Below are 16,873 nucleotides of genomic sequence, written 5' to 3' on the forward strand. Positions count from 1 at the left end.
AGCATTGTAATGTTCCAGATACCACGTGTAAAAGCTCCTCCCGGCTTGTCCAAAATATGTGAACTCACATTGGGCACATTTTAACCTATAAACACCTGACCTTGAGTAAATGTTGTTGTTAATATTGACTCTACTGTGGTTGAGGAAAATGTTCTGATTATTATTTATTGTCTTGAAGGCTATGTTGACGCTATGTTTTTTTTAAATATTAGTGATATGATGGATAGCCGGACCATTATACGTAAGGGTGGTGTAGCTGTTTGTCCTTGGTTTCTCTGGGACTAGGTTGGACGATAACCTAATTTTGATCTTATTAATTAACCAATTGATAACATTTACTTTAAAGCCATTGTACCAAGCTAACTGTCTTATGTAATTTAGTTCTGTTTCCAAACTTTTTGGCAAAAGAGGAATTTTTAGTTTCCTATATGTTAGACTGTGATAGGCAGCTAGTTTTTGGGTCTTAGGATGTAAGGACGAATCTTTAATAGTTATGGGTGAATGAGTAGGTTTCCTGAAAATTTGAAATTCAAAAGTGTTACTCAAGCATGTAATTGTTAAATCAAAAAAATTTAAAGAATTATTGACTTCATCTTCTTTGGTGAATTTGACGTTACGATCTATTTCGTTCAGTGAGACTAATATATCGTGACTGTTAGTAATGTCCTTATTGATGATTACGAAAGTATTGTCAACAAATCTTAGCCACAACTAATGCCCTTTATTTGTGAAATTTTTGTATGTTTTATATAGTCCATGTAAATATCTGCTAGAATGCCAGAAAGAGGGTCGCCCATAGCTAGGCCTTTCTGCTGATAATATTTACCATTAAAGGAGAAGTAATTATTGTTTAGAACGAAACTCAATAACTTCATGAATTCTTCAATATCCATTTTACTGAGGCCGCTGTGTTTATTGATGTTGTCATGGATAATTTTAATGGTTTCTTTAGTAGGAATGCTTGGAAACATGTTTGTGACATCGAAAGAACATAAAATATGGTTGGGTTGCAGTTCAAATTTCTTTAATACTTCGCAGAAATTAATTGAATTTTTTAAGGGAGACTTGTTGTTGAAAATATAATGTTTTCTTAAAAACCTATGAATGAATTTTGATACTTTATAGGTAGGGCTATTCCTGCAATTTATAATGGGACGCATTGGGGTGTCCTTCTTATGTATCTTAGGTAAAGCTCTGGCGGTAGGGATACTGGAGTTCATGTTGAAAAGTGTTTGTGAAAAGTGTAATTTCGCTGAATTCTTACAGTGGGATCTTTGTTAACTATCGAATAACTTGTATTATTAAAAAATTCTTCTTTTTTTGAGTGTAAAATTGTTTGTCTAGCAGGACTGTGGAACCTCCTTTATCTGCCTTAGTAACAATAATGTTATTGTCGTCTATTTTTGTTTTTAATTTCTGAATTTGTTTTTTATGATTGAAATCAAAATTAACATTTAACTCTTGGGCCAGTTTAGGTAATTTCTTTTTTACTTCGTATTTAACATCGTTTTGAATCTCAATGGGGAGTTTTGAAATACCGGTTTCTACCCCTGCTGTTGTATTGATGATGTCGGTTGTTTTATTTCGGCTAGGCCAATTATACTTTAGGCCCTTATCCAATATCCCAATTTCTTCCTGAGAGAACTGAACGTTTGTCAAATTGACTACTGTGGATGTGTTAACATGTGGGGATGCTAGTCTTTGTGAAACCTTGTTATGTGTGGGTGATCGTATCTTAGATTGTATTAATTGGGAGAGTTTTTTATTGAGTGTTGTTTGCTTCCTTTCTAATGCAATATTCAATTTGTAGTCCACATGTAATTGAAATGAACTCCATTCCAACGGAGACAACATTTGGGCCAAAAATAAATGAACCTTATATAATTGTAAATTTAAGAGGGCTTTCTTTTTGTACGCTGCTTTAATTTCATTTCTTATCCAAATCTCGTTGACCTTGTTCTGAATTCTAATCATATTGGTTAAACCCTTCCTCTGCGTGGGTTTTAGAAACTTTGGTACCAATTTTTGTTGCAGACATTGTTTTAAATAAACTATATCTTTTGTTAAATTGTCCATTTTGACCTTAAGATTCAAATATCTGTTTAAACGATAATTTGCCTGGTTGGCTATCAAGTTACAAGTAACTAATCTCATTTTGTTCCGTATTGAAGATACAATAAGTAAAATCTTTCAAGATTAAAAATATTGTGTTCACCTATTCAATACAAATATATATCATAATCATTATCAACATTTCTTCATTTTTCTGGGTAATCAAGTGCAACCAGCTGAAAGACTACTGAACAAGTATGAAGATATCTTTAATGTATGAAATATTAAGAATTTATTAATACTTTAAAATCTAGCTTTAAAAGACTGATTGGTACCCAAGTTATTTAAAGAATAGTGTTTTTATGCATTTTGCGGATTGACACTTTAAATGGCCTGCCAGGATGCAGAAGGTATCTAAATACCCTTCATGCCTGGCATAGGGTTAAATAGATTGGTTCTTTCCTCATCAATTGCTGTTTTTCTACATATATATTTTTTCAAACCCCAGCGAGGTCATTTCTGATTCCCAACTTATCCCGAAGACAGGCATTAACGCTCATTAAGTGATCATTTGCAAATTTTCAGTCTTGATATGGGAAGTGTAGGATAAGAATAAGAGCAATGCTGGCAAAAACTAGAAAGGTATAAAACAAATTTTAAAAGGTTAAATATGAATACGGGTGAGGGATACTTGGAATGTAGGACAAACATGGAAGGAGAAATTAAATCCCAAAGGGTCATTTCAGGTAAAGGAAAGGAAAAACGTGTAAACTCTTGTCATATATAGAATTTTGAAATTGGTCCTCAGAAAAATGAAGTTTGTAAAGAATAAGAGCTTTGAAATGAGGTCTTACTTTAGTAGTAATTGATGTATTTGATGCATTTAGATAGAAAGATACTGTATTCTGGAAATCATGAAGTCATGTGACTCTCATGTACTGCATATTTCATCCATACAAAAAAAAAATTAGTCTGTGGAAGACAGTATCAAAACTTATGAATAAATAATTATCACCTAGTCGTAGTCCATAATAATAAGTTTGACTTTTTTTGGCAAATAGTATGTACCAATACCCTTTCATAAGGTTATTCCATACGTGTAGGGTATGGTACACTTTCTTTCATATCTGCATTATGTGAATGTTTCTTCCTAGGATTCCAATATCATAGCATCATTAGCATCACCATCGCCAGGATCACGGTCCCAGTTTCCAATGCCCCCTGTGAAGATGGCTAGAGGGGTTACCCCTCAGAGTCCTGGAGGTAGTCAATTCTCTCATCCAAACCTTCCTCCACCACATCCTAGTCGCCAGGAAATGACTGTTCCCAATAGACCATCTACTCTCACACTTCCCCGTTCTGCTCCTACTGGTATAATTCGTCAGGGTGGACCTGATCAGTTTATCACTAGACTTCCATTTCCAGGCCAGCCCCAATCCCCATTTTCTCCACAGCAGCCACAATCCCCTCATGATCAGTTCTCTCCGTCACCAGTTTCTGCAAACACCACCCAAAATTCATCACAGGCAGATCCGTTTCAACGGCCTGATGTCTCTAGCAATGACCCATATGCCCAGACTCCTCTTACTCCTCGGCCTCAGTTCATGCCTACTCTGCAATCTTCTTCTGTTACTCAGCGCAATCCTGTGTACGCCACGCCTGTGCGGCCTCCACATGCTCCTACTCCTGATCCATACTCTCAGATACCTAATACGCCAAGACCCCAGTTTGGTACACCAGCTCCCCGTCCATCTCACCTTGTGTTTTCAACACCACGCCCTCAGCAAGATCCCTTTAGTAATCAACCTCAGACTCCAAGGCCTGTATCTGTTGACCCTTACTCGCCCACACCTCGGACAGCTGACCCGTATGCTGTACAGCCTTCTACTCCACGCACTCAGGATCCTTATAGCCAACCGCCCGCAACACCTCGGCCAAGATCTGAAGGAGAAATGTTTGGCCAGCCTCAGAGTAACCAGACACCAGAGGTGAATCGGCAGCTCAGAGATCTTCTTCAAGGTCAACAATTCAAGAAACTTGAGCAGGAGAGGGAGAGGACATGGGTTCCTGGCCAGTCAGGTTGGTAATTGATTTCAGTGTTCTATTACATTTTAATGGCCCAAGTTTTCATTTTCCCGGGGACAAACGGCAAATGTTCTCAAAACATTACAACCCCCACACATGGGATAATTTTGACCATTATATTGAAGTTACCTCTTTCTCACTAAGTATAGTTACTTAATCATTATTCAGGCCCAGATGTTGATGACTTAAAGAATATTCAAAAATGCACTTAAAATATTGAAGTTACTTTGTTTAAATGACCTAATTATTAAGAAAATGTATTATAAAATGATGTTTAAAATTAATGTTTAAAAATACTTTCAAAAATTATAGGTTAGACACAAACTTACAAAGTACAGTAGAAGTCCACTATAGCGAGTACGCCATATAACGAGAGCCCTGCTATAACGTCTATTTTTGTTTGTCCCTTCTAAATTCCTATGTTAAACGGTGTATTATCCTTCGGTTACAGAGAGAGCCCTATCACTGACGCATCCGTTATTACGCGCGACTTTTCCATTGCCGATATTTATGCGCCCCAGCGATTATGTTGCATGCGACCGATCACCTTTGGTATCGTTTCCTCACACTGTCCCCTAGCGAGTTCTCTTGTCGACATTCAAAGGCGATTAGTAATTTAGTAATACGTGTCAGCTGTTGTGCCATGAAGAAAATTAAAAATGAAAGAGAACTGTTTTGCATAATAAATGCGTAAATAACCTGTCCAATAACAGTTGTTAACTCGTTAAAAATAAAGGCTGAGGAACCTATTTTAATTTTAATGCTAAATACTGCAATTACATAAGGATGGAATACACCTCAAGATATGGCAGCATGCATCATTGATTTAAGAGGTTAGTTTATATTTTCTCGCGTCTGTTAAATTTCGCAAAGGCTATCATCATATAAATTTATAGCAAGAAGGGTATTTCTCTACTGGCGCTAGAAATTTGTATTCATGATAAATATAGTATGGTTAAGTTGGGGTAGGTGATGCTATTTGAATAAGAAAGCTAAAATGTTTACCACAAACTGCAATCGATCATCTTTGGTACAGTACAGTTTTCTTCCTATGTGCATTTGCGAGCTCTCTCGTCGACATTCGAAGGCGATGTTAGAGTCGATTAGTAATACCCGTCGACTGCTGTTCTCTAAAGAAAATTCGAAATGAAGAATAACACATTTCCGTAATCAATGCGTAAATAACATGGCCGATAGCAGTTGTTAACTCGTTAAAAATAAAGGCTGAAGTAAACAATCTCTTATTTTTAATGTTATGTACTGAAATTAAGTAAGAATGTGATACACCTCATGATAGGACAGAGTACATCACTGATTTCGGAGGATAGTTTGTATTTTCTCGTGTCTAGTTAAATTTCCCATGTAAATTTTAGCAAGGAAGTTATCGTTTCTCTACATGTGTTTGAAATGTTTTTCATGATACATATACGGGTAGGTTAGGTGACGCCGTTTGAAGAAGAAAACTGAAATGTTTGCCACAGACGCCTCTGGAGTGATACCGGTACCTTATTTCTCGAATCCAAGATGACAAATTTTTTTCTCAGAATCTCATGTGAAAAATCAAGGGTCGTCTTACATTCGCAGCCTAACAGTAATGAACACCACTGGCATCTACTGCAGTAACCATGCTACTTCTTTTCACCCCCGTGCGCACGCACACAAAACTTGTTGACAGTAAACGATAGTCTCTTTATTATACATCGTTAGCCGCAGCGACCTGTTGTCACAGTGCCTATGTGTAATGCCACTGGATCTCCGGAAATATTGAAGAGTGAATGACATTCTATAACTACAAAATCATTTCTCAAATCTGCAGAATGGCATTAAAAAATGCGAGCCTTCGAATTCCTAGGAAGCCCATGGGTACTCAGTAGTAGAGTTATAACGTGTCTACTGTACCTGATGCTTAGTAAATTTAAGTTTTATAGATAGCAGGAATATTTTCGCAATGGGTCATCGTATTGTAAAGATACGTGGGAAAGGTATTGCTGGCAAATTTTCAACAGGTTCTCGTCGATATTGTGATGCTAATTTTAAGTAAGCGGTTATTAAATACTCGGAAATATAGGCCTAACTAAAGCCAATATTTGGCGTTAGCGTGAAGACAAAGATAGCTTAGAAATGTGTACTGCACAAAAAATGCATTCGGTGGTCCGCAACATGGATGCTTTAAAGAAGTCGAAGGTGAAATTGTGAGGTATGTGCACTTAAAACGTAAGGGCAGAATTGCCATACCGTGGCGCAATAAACTCATTTGTTGACCTTCAACGCCCACGATTAGGCATATACATCCCTAGCCGCTTAAGTTGGTCAATCCCGGCAAGTGAGACGTGCGTGTAGCGGCAGCCAGTTATGTCTGACGCTGAGTGAAAGTAACAGTTTTATAGTAAGCAAGAATATTTTCCTGATGGATCATTGTATTGTAGAGACGCGTGGAATAGTTATTGCCGGCAAATTTTCAACGGGTTCTGTTCAATATTATGATGCCAATTTTAAGTTAATTGTTATTGAACCTGCTGAAATAAAGAATGCTTGTGCGGCAGCAAAGGAATATGCCATAACTAAAGCCAGTGTTTGGCGTCTAAAAATAGTCTAGAATGCTTACTCTATAAGAAAAGCATTAAAGCATTCATGTGATTTTACAAAGCACTTTTTAAGACATTACAATTTTTTGTACGAAAAAGTGGTGGTCGTCTTGGATTCGGAGAAATATGGTACTATAACTTTTTTCAGAATGAAATTACACATTCACTTTCACGTAGTATCGGATTTTGAAAAATACAAACAAGTAAGCCGTAGTGTGGATATTATCCGTGAAAATGCAAGTTTTGAATAAACTGATTGTCGTTTCATACTGATTTAAATGCATATGGGGGTTTTTCCGACTTTTACAAAAAATCGGATATAACAACAATCCGTTGTGGCGAGTAAATTTTTCGCTGATATGAATTCTCATTATAACGGACTTCTACTGTATATAATATGGGCCTTTCATTTGGAGGCTGCTCAAAGACAGAGAATATACAAGACAATGAACATTGATTGAAAAAGAAACATTTTGAAAAGAACTTGAAATAATAAAAAACAATTTGATAAATTAACGTTTGCAAAATCATTTTTAAAAATTATAAGAAGCAACTTGAGAAGTTAATTTGTACTAAATTTAAAATACAAATATGATTCAGAAACAAAGACCCAAAAGAACAGGAATGACTATTTAAGTATCATCATCATCATCATCATTATTATTTCACAGTTCCAGTTCCACGGGTACTGTTAATGAGTCTCCTCCATTCCATTCTATTCATGTATGTCGTCTTCTCCATGACGTCTGCTATTGTTGATTCCCTGTCATTAATCTCTATCTTAACAATGTCCATCCAATGGGTTATAGGCCTTCCGACCATTCTTCTTCCTGTCACCTCTCTCTCTAGGTTCAGTCTGGCAATTCTTTCTAGTTCCATTCTCATCACATATCCAAACCACCTTAGTCTAGAATTCCTGACTCGATCTGGTAGCGATGTCTTTATACCACTTCTTTTTTGCATCTCCTGACTCCTTATCTTGTCCAACTTGTTTTTTTGTGTAGTGGACCTCAGGAACCTCATCTCTGAAGCCTGTAGCCTTGACAAGTCTCGCGAGGTTAGGGTGCATGTCTCAATACCATATGTCAGTATTGGTACAAAGTAGCTGTTGAACATGGTTAATTTTGCCTTCTTTGGAACTTTGGTATCCCAAAGAAGCGTTCTCACTTGTTGGTAGAAATGGGAGCTCTTTTGCACCCTATTGTTTATCTCCTTTGTGACTAGGCCATCGCTAGAGATTATGCTGCCAAGATAGGAGAAGTTTTCTACAAATTCCAGCAGTTGGTCTGCTAGTGTGATCCTTGCTGAATGACTCTACTCACTACCATCACCACGGTCTTAGTCATGCTGATCTTGAGGTTGAATGCTTTGAACATTTAATTTTGATTGAACCTCCACTTCAGACTCTCCCCAGATCACAACATCATCTGCAAAGGCCGTGGCTTTTAATTCACCTAATGATGTTTCTTTGATGGATTATTTCATCCATCACAGTGATGAACAGTAGTGGTGACAGTGCACTTCCCTGTTGTACTCCACTCTTGGTCTCGAACCAGGAAGAATAACCACTGCCAACCCTCACACATCTTGTACAGTCCTCATGTAACATTATGGTTGTCGACAACAGTGTGAAGTTCGATTAATAAAATAATGCCGAACTGCCCTCCATGTTTGGTTCGGAGAACATATCTTCAGCAATCTGTATTGATGCAGCTTTTTCAGCGTTAAAACCCGTACTATTTCTTTCACTACCCTGAAATTTTCACAGTAATACAAGCGCACATTTAACCAACATGCCCCAGTGTGTAATTGTAGGTTGTGGTAATTACGGAATGTCCGAAGCTTCTGCTTTGAATTGTGTAACTCGCTAGGGGGCTTGTATGAAAACCTTTTTAACATTTGCCATAAGCCTGTCTACATTGGGATAATTTCCTCGCCCTTCTTGACAAACTCTATGTAGCCCATTTACTAGGCCCGTGACATGTAGCATATTAAAGTGCCGTAAGTGAATTGCCTGCTCGTAGCATATATGGGGCTGTGTTGCTTACAAATGAAAGCACATTGTGTTTTATGCCATCAGGCCACAAAAGAAACAGCATTATCAAATAATTTGGATATTGTTGAGTAATTGGCCTTTTCTAACACTTCAGCAGTCAATAAAAGTATTTCACCTGGTCTGTCCCCAATGTTCCAATCCCAACATTGGCTACATAGCGCCCCACAGCATCAGTTACCTCACCAATAGAAACCTACAGCTCCTTCCTATGAGTACCGCACCTTATTTTATTTGATGTTTCTTTGTAGCATTATGGTAAATAATAATTCTTATGTCGGGCTGAGTGGCTCAGATGGTTGAGGCGCTGCCCTTCTGACCCCAAACGTGGCAGGTTCGATCCTGGCTCAGTCCGGTGGTATTTGAAGGTGCTCAAATACGTCAGCCTCGTGTCGGTAGATTTACCAGCACGTAAAAGAACTCCTGCAAGACTAAATTCCGGCACATTGGCGCCTCCAAAAACCGTAAAAAGTAGTTACTGGGACGTAAAGCAAATAACATTATTATTATTAATAATTCTTACATAAAGTCATCTTGCCTGGTATTCCTCAGTTTGTTTTTTCAAAAATGCACATTTTTTATACGAGAGTTTAAGTAGAGGAATATTTATTGATACTAACACATCACACAATTCCTTACTAAACTGTGAGGACTCGGTGGATGTCGAAGCAACACTAAGTAGCAAGCATTGAACTACAGCTTTCTTTGATGAATGCTCAAGAGCATGCACATGCTTCTCGCAACTGTCTATGAAGCATCCAACAAATCAAATCAAATCAAATCAAATCAAATCTTAGAAACGTGTTGCTTATTATGTTCAAATTTGTCATAGGAATGTCCAACACCTGTGCAGTTTACACACATTTGATGCGTGGATTAGCATCCACTTTCTCAATAAACTTTACTTTTTCAAACTGTCTAGTTTTCTTCTTCTCCATAACGGAATATCCTGCAAACCACTATGGACAAGGTGGAATTTGCAAGGAAATTGAGTTTGTTAGACTAGCTTTGTATCGATTTCATACATATGAATACTTGCAGCTAATCCGTGTAGTAGGCTGGCTGTAGATAGACTGAAATAAGCAGTCAGAAGGGGGTTCTAATATTTCTTTGCTGTGCAGTTCACATTGAATATTTCTTACTTGTTTATTATTACTCGCTGCCATGTATATGTCATTATGGTGACTTCATTTATAGATTCTGTATAACACTGTTAACTGTTAAATTTTCAAATTCCAGAAAGTTCAAATCAAGAAAGTGGGGCACATCCACCATTGCCTCAACAGCAGCCAGCACAGCAGCAACAATCACTACCGCAGCAGCAACCGCCACCAGCATCTCAACCTCAGCAACCTCAAGCATCGCAAATCCAAGAACCTAAACCACAGACATTTGAAACTACTACTGTGACTACAAGTCAACAACTTCCTACATCATCTGATGCTACATTCCGCCAGCCTCTCCCTCCAGCGCTGGTACGCCCACGAATACCACTTCCGAGTAATGTGGTGATCCGTACTCCTGGGTTGAGGCATCCTGTGCCAGGAATAGATCCACGCTTGCAGGTGATGGGCCGGGCAGGGTTTCTCACATGAATATATCTCTTATAAACTAAATATGTTCTATCTTCTACTGACATCTGTCTGTCCTTTTCCAGCCTATTTGTAATGAGAACGTGGTGTACTTTTGAAATTTCGTCTTATCTTATCTGTACAGAAATAAGCTTCTTCCTAATATTTTCTAAAATTGAGAGTATACTGTCTTTCCTCATTATATTGGGCAGCTTTTACTTTAATTCTGTACTTACTTGTTAACAAGATCCTAATGCATACAGGACTCTCCTTCATTTATGTTTCTTCGAGTAGTAAAAATTGCCAGATTGAATAACTCGGATAGTAAAACTTGGCCTTCTGAGCTCAAGTTGGTTGGTTTGGTTCTGGCTCAAATATGTTAGCCTCCTGTGGGAAAATATTCTGACACCTTGACGTCTCCATAAACATAAAAGTAGTTAAACAGACATTAAACGATGATGATTATTGTTATGATTATTAAAAGAGTGAAGTACTGGTAACGACACGAAACAAGAACCGAGCATGTAATAGCATGGCATTAGGAGGGGAGCAGTTGAAAAGAGCTGAAATCTTTTTAAATACCTGGGAAGTGTAATAATTGAAGAAAATGGTGGAAACAGGATGGAAATCAATGAAAGAGGAAGGTGTGCAAATGGATTCTTTAAGAGTGTGGGAGGATTAATACTGAACACGGATGTACCAAAGAGATGTAAAGGAATTATTTACAAGACTTATTTTGTGCCTGTTTTGACATATGGATCAGAAACATGGGTGATGAAGGAGAGGGATAAAAGTAGAATACAAGCAGTGGAAATGAAGTTTCAAAGGTGTCAAGTAGGTTTAACAAGAATGGACAGAGTAAGAATTGACAGAGTTCATGAAATTGTAAATGAGGTACCTCTACAGGAAGAGAGAGAAAAATCAAGGCTCCAGTGGTATAGACCAGTTTTGTCAACTCAGCGGATTTTCCGCTAAATTTAGCAGAATTTTAAATAGAACAGCGGATAAAATTTTCTTTTAGCGGACAGCGGAGTTTTTGACGGATTTTCAAACTTCTGTTAACGGTTTTCAGCGGTATCATCATATTTTATAATAAATAATAAATAATAATAAATAAATAATATACAACTCACTTTAAAATTTGGTATACTTGCTGAATAGAACTTACTATCATTGCTTTCTGCTGCTGTAATCGTTACTGAAATCATGGTGAGCTGCATGTGTTGTGTTTGATACAGTGTTCCTATGCCGAAAGGAAAGGTGCAGCCAAGTAACATAAGATGGCTGTCTATTCAAGTCGCAAGAGTGCAGCCAAGTAACATAAGATGGCTGTCTATTCAAGTCGCAAGAAATCGTGTCCTTTCCAAATATAAATATCCTTAAATATCTCTTGGCTATGAAAACAATGAAACCTGTGATGGAAGTGAAAAACCTTTTGAAATATATCTAAAATAAAATATGCATTGCTGGTGAGCTGCAAAGTCGACGGAAAGTTCCTTTGGCTGTTCTGAAAGAGTGCTAAAGGGTTAGGATATGGTCTAATGCTGCTGTTGAAATAGCTCTCAGCCAATTTCATTAGGTAAAAGCAAATGTCTACCGCTATTGTTTACCATTCCAGCAGGATTGAAACGAGTGAACAAGTGTTTCAGGGATCATGAATTGGAATCAGATATTTCGAATAGGAATGGTACCAAGGCTTCATATGAAACGACAGGAGAGGAGAAGGTTATGAAACCCTGTTCTAAAACTGGCGAGTGTCGACTTTAAACTAAAATTTAGCGGATAAAATATTTCTCAGTTGGCAACACTGGTATAGACATGTTAAGAGAATGGGAGAAGATAGGATACCAATATGTTAGAAATGGAGTTGAAGAGAAGGAGACCTAGAGGAAGATCGAGGGACAGATGGCTGAAAGGTGTGATGAAGAGCATTGAGGCAAGAGTAGGGAACTGGATGACATTGAGAATAGAGAAGTGGTGGATGGACAGAAGACGATGGCGAGGCTTATGTTACAAGCAGACCCAGCCTGTGGTTGGAAACTGCTCCAGGTGATGATGATGACCATCATCATCATATTCATTTAGAAAGGGTGCCATCTACGAAATCAAGATTACAGATGAGCGTAGAAGTCCTTCTGAATATTCTCGTGTTTATATAAAGAATTAATCTGTATTTGTTTACATTCAGCAAAACTCCTATTTAGTGATTTTACAGGGACCTGATTTTCTTAAACCTTAATTGGGGGGTTTACCTTACAGGTTTCAGCAGAAAGCACACCTGTTCCAGAAATCTTTGCCTTTATTAACATAAATTACATCATTACACATTATTTACACAGTGACAGGAATAAAACAAGGAGATATCTACCTTATACACCATAGCATAGTTACAACTTTGTACTGTATATTACTCATAAGTTAAACACTGACCCTCCTATCTGAAAAAGAGACCTGTATTGCACCATAACTAGCTTTGGCTTAGATTGTTCTTTGGAAAAATAATAATAAAGCATGCATGCTTGCTTGGGTATAGCTTAACAAGTTTGTCCCTTTGCACCATCATCAGTATCATCAGATCAACAGACCAATGCTGTTTGTAGAACCCAACTGAATAATTGCTGAATGCTGTGGTTTATGATCCCCACCACATATGTGATTCCTAGATGACGGATCATTATCTCATACATACCATCTTCATTGTACATTGTTACACCTATTAGCATTCTGTCTGAAAGCCTCTTTGAATTGACTAAGTGCTTCCATAATCCTCTATTTGTAACCAACTCTGTAGCATCTTTTAGTTCCTCACCTCTTTAAACTTACTCTCCCTTTATGTCTGTTAGTTGGTTAAGAAATTGTTTTCAGTGTTATTTAGAAATATGATTGTTATTATTCCTGATATTGGTCAGCCCATGGTTACCCTTTCTTATGACAGTAGATTTTTTCAGTGAATGCAAAAGTCTTTTGGTTTACAGTTGTTCTTACATGATTTTACTTACAAGTCAGAAAAGATACCACACTTGCACAAAAACACGTCAAAATCGGTATGAAACAGCAATCAGTTTGTTTTAAAATTTTAGCAGATATTCTCCAAACAGCTGCTTACTCAGCACGGTATTTTCTAATTCTGATAGACAGTTAATATACATATTCAGTTTGATTCTTAAAAACTGGGACCGTTGACCTAGTTGTTAGGCCCCTTTAAACAACGAGCATCATCATCATCTTAAAAACTGTCATAGCATCAATCCAGAGTCTTCTGTGGTGAACGTTTCCATTTTATATTATCACACGGCATCACCTAACCTGGGCTTCCGCGCATGTATCATGAAAACATTCTTCGAGCTCCCTTGAGAGTAATGACAACCTTTTCACTATAAATGTTGTAGGGGAACAGCCTTTCTGAAATTTAACCAGACATGAAATTACTTAACCTAACCTCTGAAATTATACACATTACTGTATCTTGAGAACGTGAAATATCACATCTCATTTTATTTCATTGACTGGTATTAAAATTAAGCAATTGTTAGGACCTGAAAAAAAATTGCATTTGTGATCAATGCAAATTTTTGTATCTTGGACTGAATCCAAGTCTACGGTAATTCTAATGTGGAATAAAATCATTTTTACACATAAATAGAAGTGCGACAAAATGCGAATTGTGACCCAAAATGCAATATTAGTATGAATGTGCGATTTTGGTGCGAATTCTGCAAAAGTGTGCTATTTTACTGGCAAAAACCATATTGGTAACGGAAAAACTAACACACCCAAATTTGCCCATAATGATGGATGAATCAGTGAAAGGGTTCCCATTGTAACCGAAGGATATTGCACGGTTTAATATAGTAATTTTTGAAGGGCATAATAATACTGTCATTACTACAGGGTTCTCTTCTATTCTACTACAGCGGCTGCAGTCGGATGTGTATCTGAGTCTGACGTCTCACTTCAGCATTAAGCGCTCTTGCTCAAAATTTCTCTTCTGCCTTCAGACATCCTTAGCAGGCTTATGATGTCTTTTTAATAGGTTGTTAATGTCCCATAACCATAACAAATACAGATAAATACTTGAGAATTTAAACATTTCCTTATGCTAAATGCTGGTTTTGCCCTTATGTGAATTACATGAATTACCGTATAATCTCGAATACCGTCCGCACTGTTTTTTCGAAAATATCACTTCCAAAATTGGGTGCGGGTCTTACTTAAAATTTTGGGAATTTTATCTTTCCAAATGCACGTAAATCGGGCATCACCACCGGCACGGCAACAATGCTCTCTCCGCTCTCAGTTTTCCTATGCATTGTTTTATATTTTTATTTATCGGCTTATGATTACCCAGAATAATGGTCCAAACTGGTACTGCTTTTAATCAAATAAGAATGTAACATTACATTTCTTATTTTCGTTGTATTGAATTGGTTGAACCACTTTATTTCTTGTTTTCAATTTAATTGAGATCTTAACCCGGTCTAACTCATCTGGGATGTGATTGAACGGGGTGTCAGAGCTCATCGCTCCCCTCCCTGAAATTTATGGTAGTTAGGTGACTTGTATGTGCATATGTGGTGCCAACTCCCTCCAACAACCTACCAAGGGTCTCATGGCTTCCATGCCAAGATGCGTCGCCGCTGTTATACGTGCCAAAGATGGACGTACCAGCTATTGGGTAGGTGGCCATAATGTTCGGGCTGATCAGTGTCCGTGTTTAAGGCAGAAATAAAACTGTTAGCACAGCATATAGAAGAGAAAGTTTGCTCACGCTCTGCTACCAGATGTCCCCCCCCCCCTTTTAAGGTGGTCACATAAATTTAGCACACATAAACCAAAGTAATAAAGTAATAACAAACCTGAAGGAACATACGTCATCCGATAAGACATAAATAAAAACAATCTCAAATTTCAAAAATATACACATGGCTAGAAACAAAGATGCACAGGATTACCAACATGACAACTAGAGACAGGATATAGGAAGCAGGCCGGGAACCCTTAGAGGACTTGATCTTATGTGACGTTGTAGGTAAAAAGACGTGAGAGCGTTTACCCTTCAGTCTGGTTTACTAACAATAAAGAAATTTCAACAAGGTATAATAATAGTAATTAAAAGGTAACATGATCAATAAAGAAACAAGTAGAATCGAACCGCGAGGTTCCTGTCGATGGTTCTTCGGAATATTAAAATAGCAATAAAATATTGTGATTACATGTTAGAAAAGGTGAGCATAACTTCGACAATGAAATTCACAAGGAAAATTTTACAGGGAATATAAACATAATTATGACCATCTTACAAGGCAAATAGAAAAAGAATTTACAGATTATTACCAATAGTTTACAAACAAAATAACAGTGGAATTTGAAATTTAACTCAAAGGCCTTTAGAGTTGCCGTTCTCTCCTAATATGCATCAGCGAGAGACGCATAGCTCCACGGACTTACCCTAAATTGATACTGGACTACGGGAGGCAACACGGATGGAAAAATAAATTTTAAATTACACAAAAGGTTAATAAAAGTGAATTGCCTCCAAAACAAAGGATATGCCTAGCTGACGAGCTAAGGCATTACAAAACAAGTGGTGAAAACCATGCGAGAAAAGGAAACATGCTTACCCTGAGGTGACTGGAGCCGCTGACCAGACCACCCACAAGGTGCGTCCGACCGGGAGGACGTATGAAAACGAAAGACGCGGACAAGAGCCCTGCTCCTACCGAGGAGCCAAAGGCCGGAAATTGAGAAGCACTCAAACAGCCAATCAGGCAAGCTACGAGGACGGTTTGAAAAGTTCTCGGAATCACCGCTAGATGTCAGTGCTAGAGTAATGAGGTTCCCGCGCAATAATCACACATCCTTTGTGAGTGAACACGTGGCACGTCAGTGCTCTAGCTGCAGGAGTGTGGTAGTGATGACTCTTTGTTGTTGTTCCCGCGTAGTGATTTGTGACAATGGGAAAAACTGAGATTCGAGCAGTGATTAAATACTTTTTAAAGAAAGGTATGAAAGCAAAGGGAATTCATGCCGACTTTCAGAACACACTGGGCGATTCTGCTCCTTCAGTTTCAACTGTTGCCAAGTGGACCAGCGAGTTTAAATTTGGTTGGGAGAGCTTGGATGATGATCCGCGTAGTGAACGGCCAAAAAGTGTTACGTCCCCAGAATTTATCGCAAAAGTGCATAAAATGGTCATGGAGGATCGTCGACTATAAGTGCGGGAGATTGCTGAAGCTGTAGGGATGTCTTCTGAACGGGTATATTATATTTTAACTGAAGAATTGGGTATGAAAAAATTATCGGCAAGATGGGTGCCATGGCTCTTGACATTGGACAATAAACGCACCAGATTGGAAATGTCCGAACAAAGTCTGGCCCGTTTTCAGTGCAACCAACAAGATTTTTTGCGCCATTTTGTGACAACAGATGAAACTTGGGTCCACTGCTATACCCCAGAGACAAAACAGCAGTCAAAGTAATGGAAACATGGTGATTCACCACCACCAAAGAAAGCAAAGGCAGTGCGT

General features: G+C 38.0%; 1 protein-coding gene across 1 annotated transcript in view; it reads left to right on the forward strand.

Annotated features, from left to right (window-relative positions):
• The window catches only part of LOC136866781 (histone-lysine N-methyltransferase 2C-like), an 811,555-nt gene that overhangs the window by 464,102 nt on the left and 330,580 nt on the right, over positions 1 to 16,873 (forward strand). The window contains 2 exon segments of the mRNA XM_067143888.2: positions 3,207 to 4,131; positions 10,015 to 10,340. Coding sequence (XP_066999989.2) covers positions 3,207 to 4,131; positions 10,015 to 10,340 — 1,251 coding nt within the window.

The sequence above is a fragment of the Anabrus simplex genome, chromosome 3, assembly GCF_040414725.1.
Source record: "Anabrus simplex isolate iqAnaSimp1 chromosome 3, ASM4041472v1, whole genome shotgun sequence".
Classification (NCBI taxonomy): Eukaryota; Metazoa; Arthropoda; class Insecta; order Orthoptera; family Tettigoniidae; genus Anabrus; species Anabrus simplex.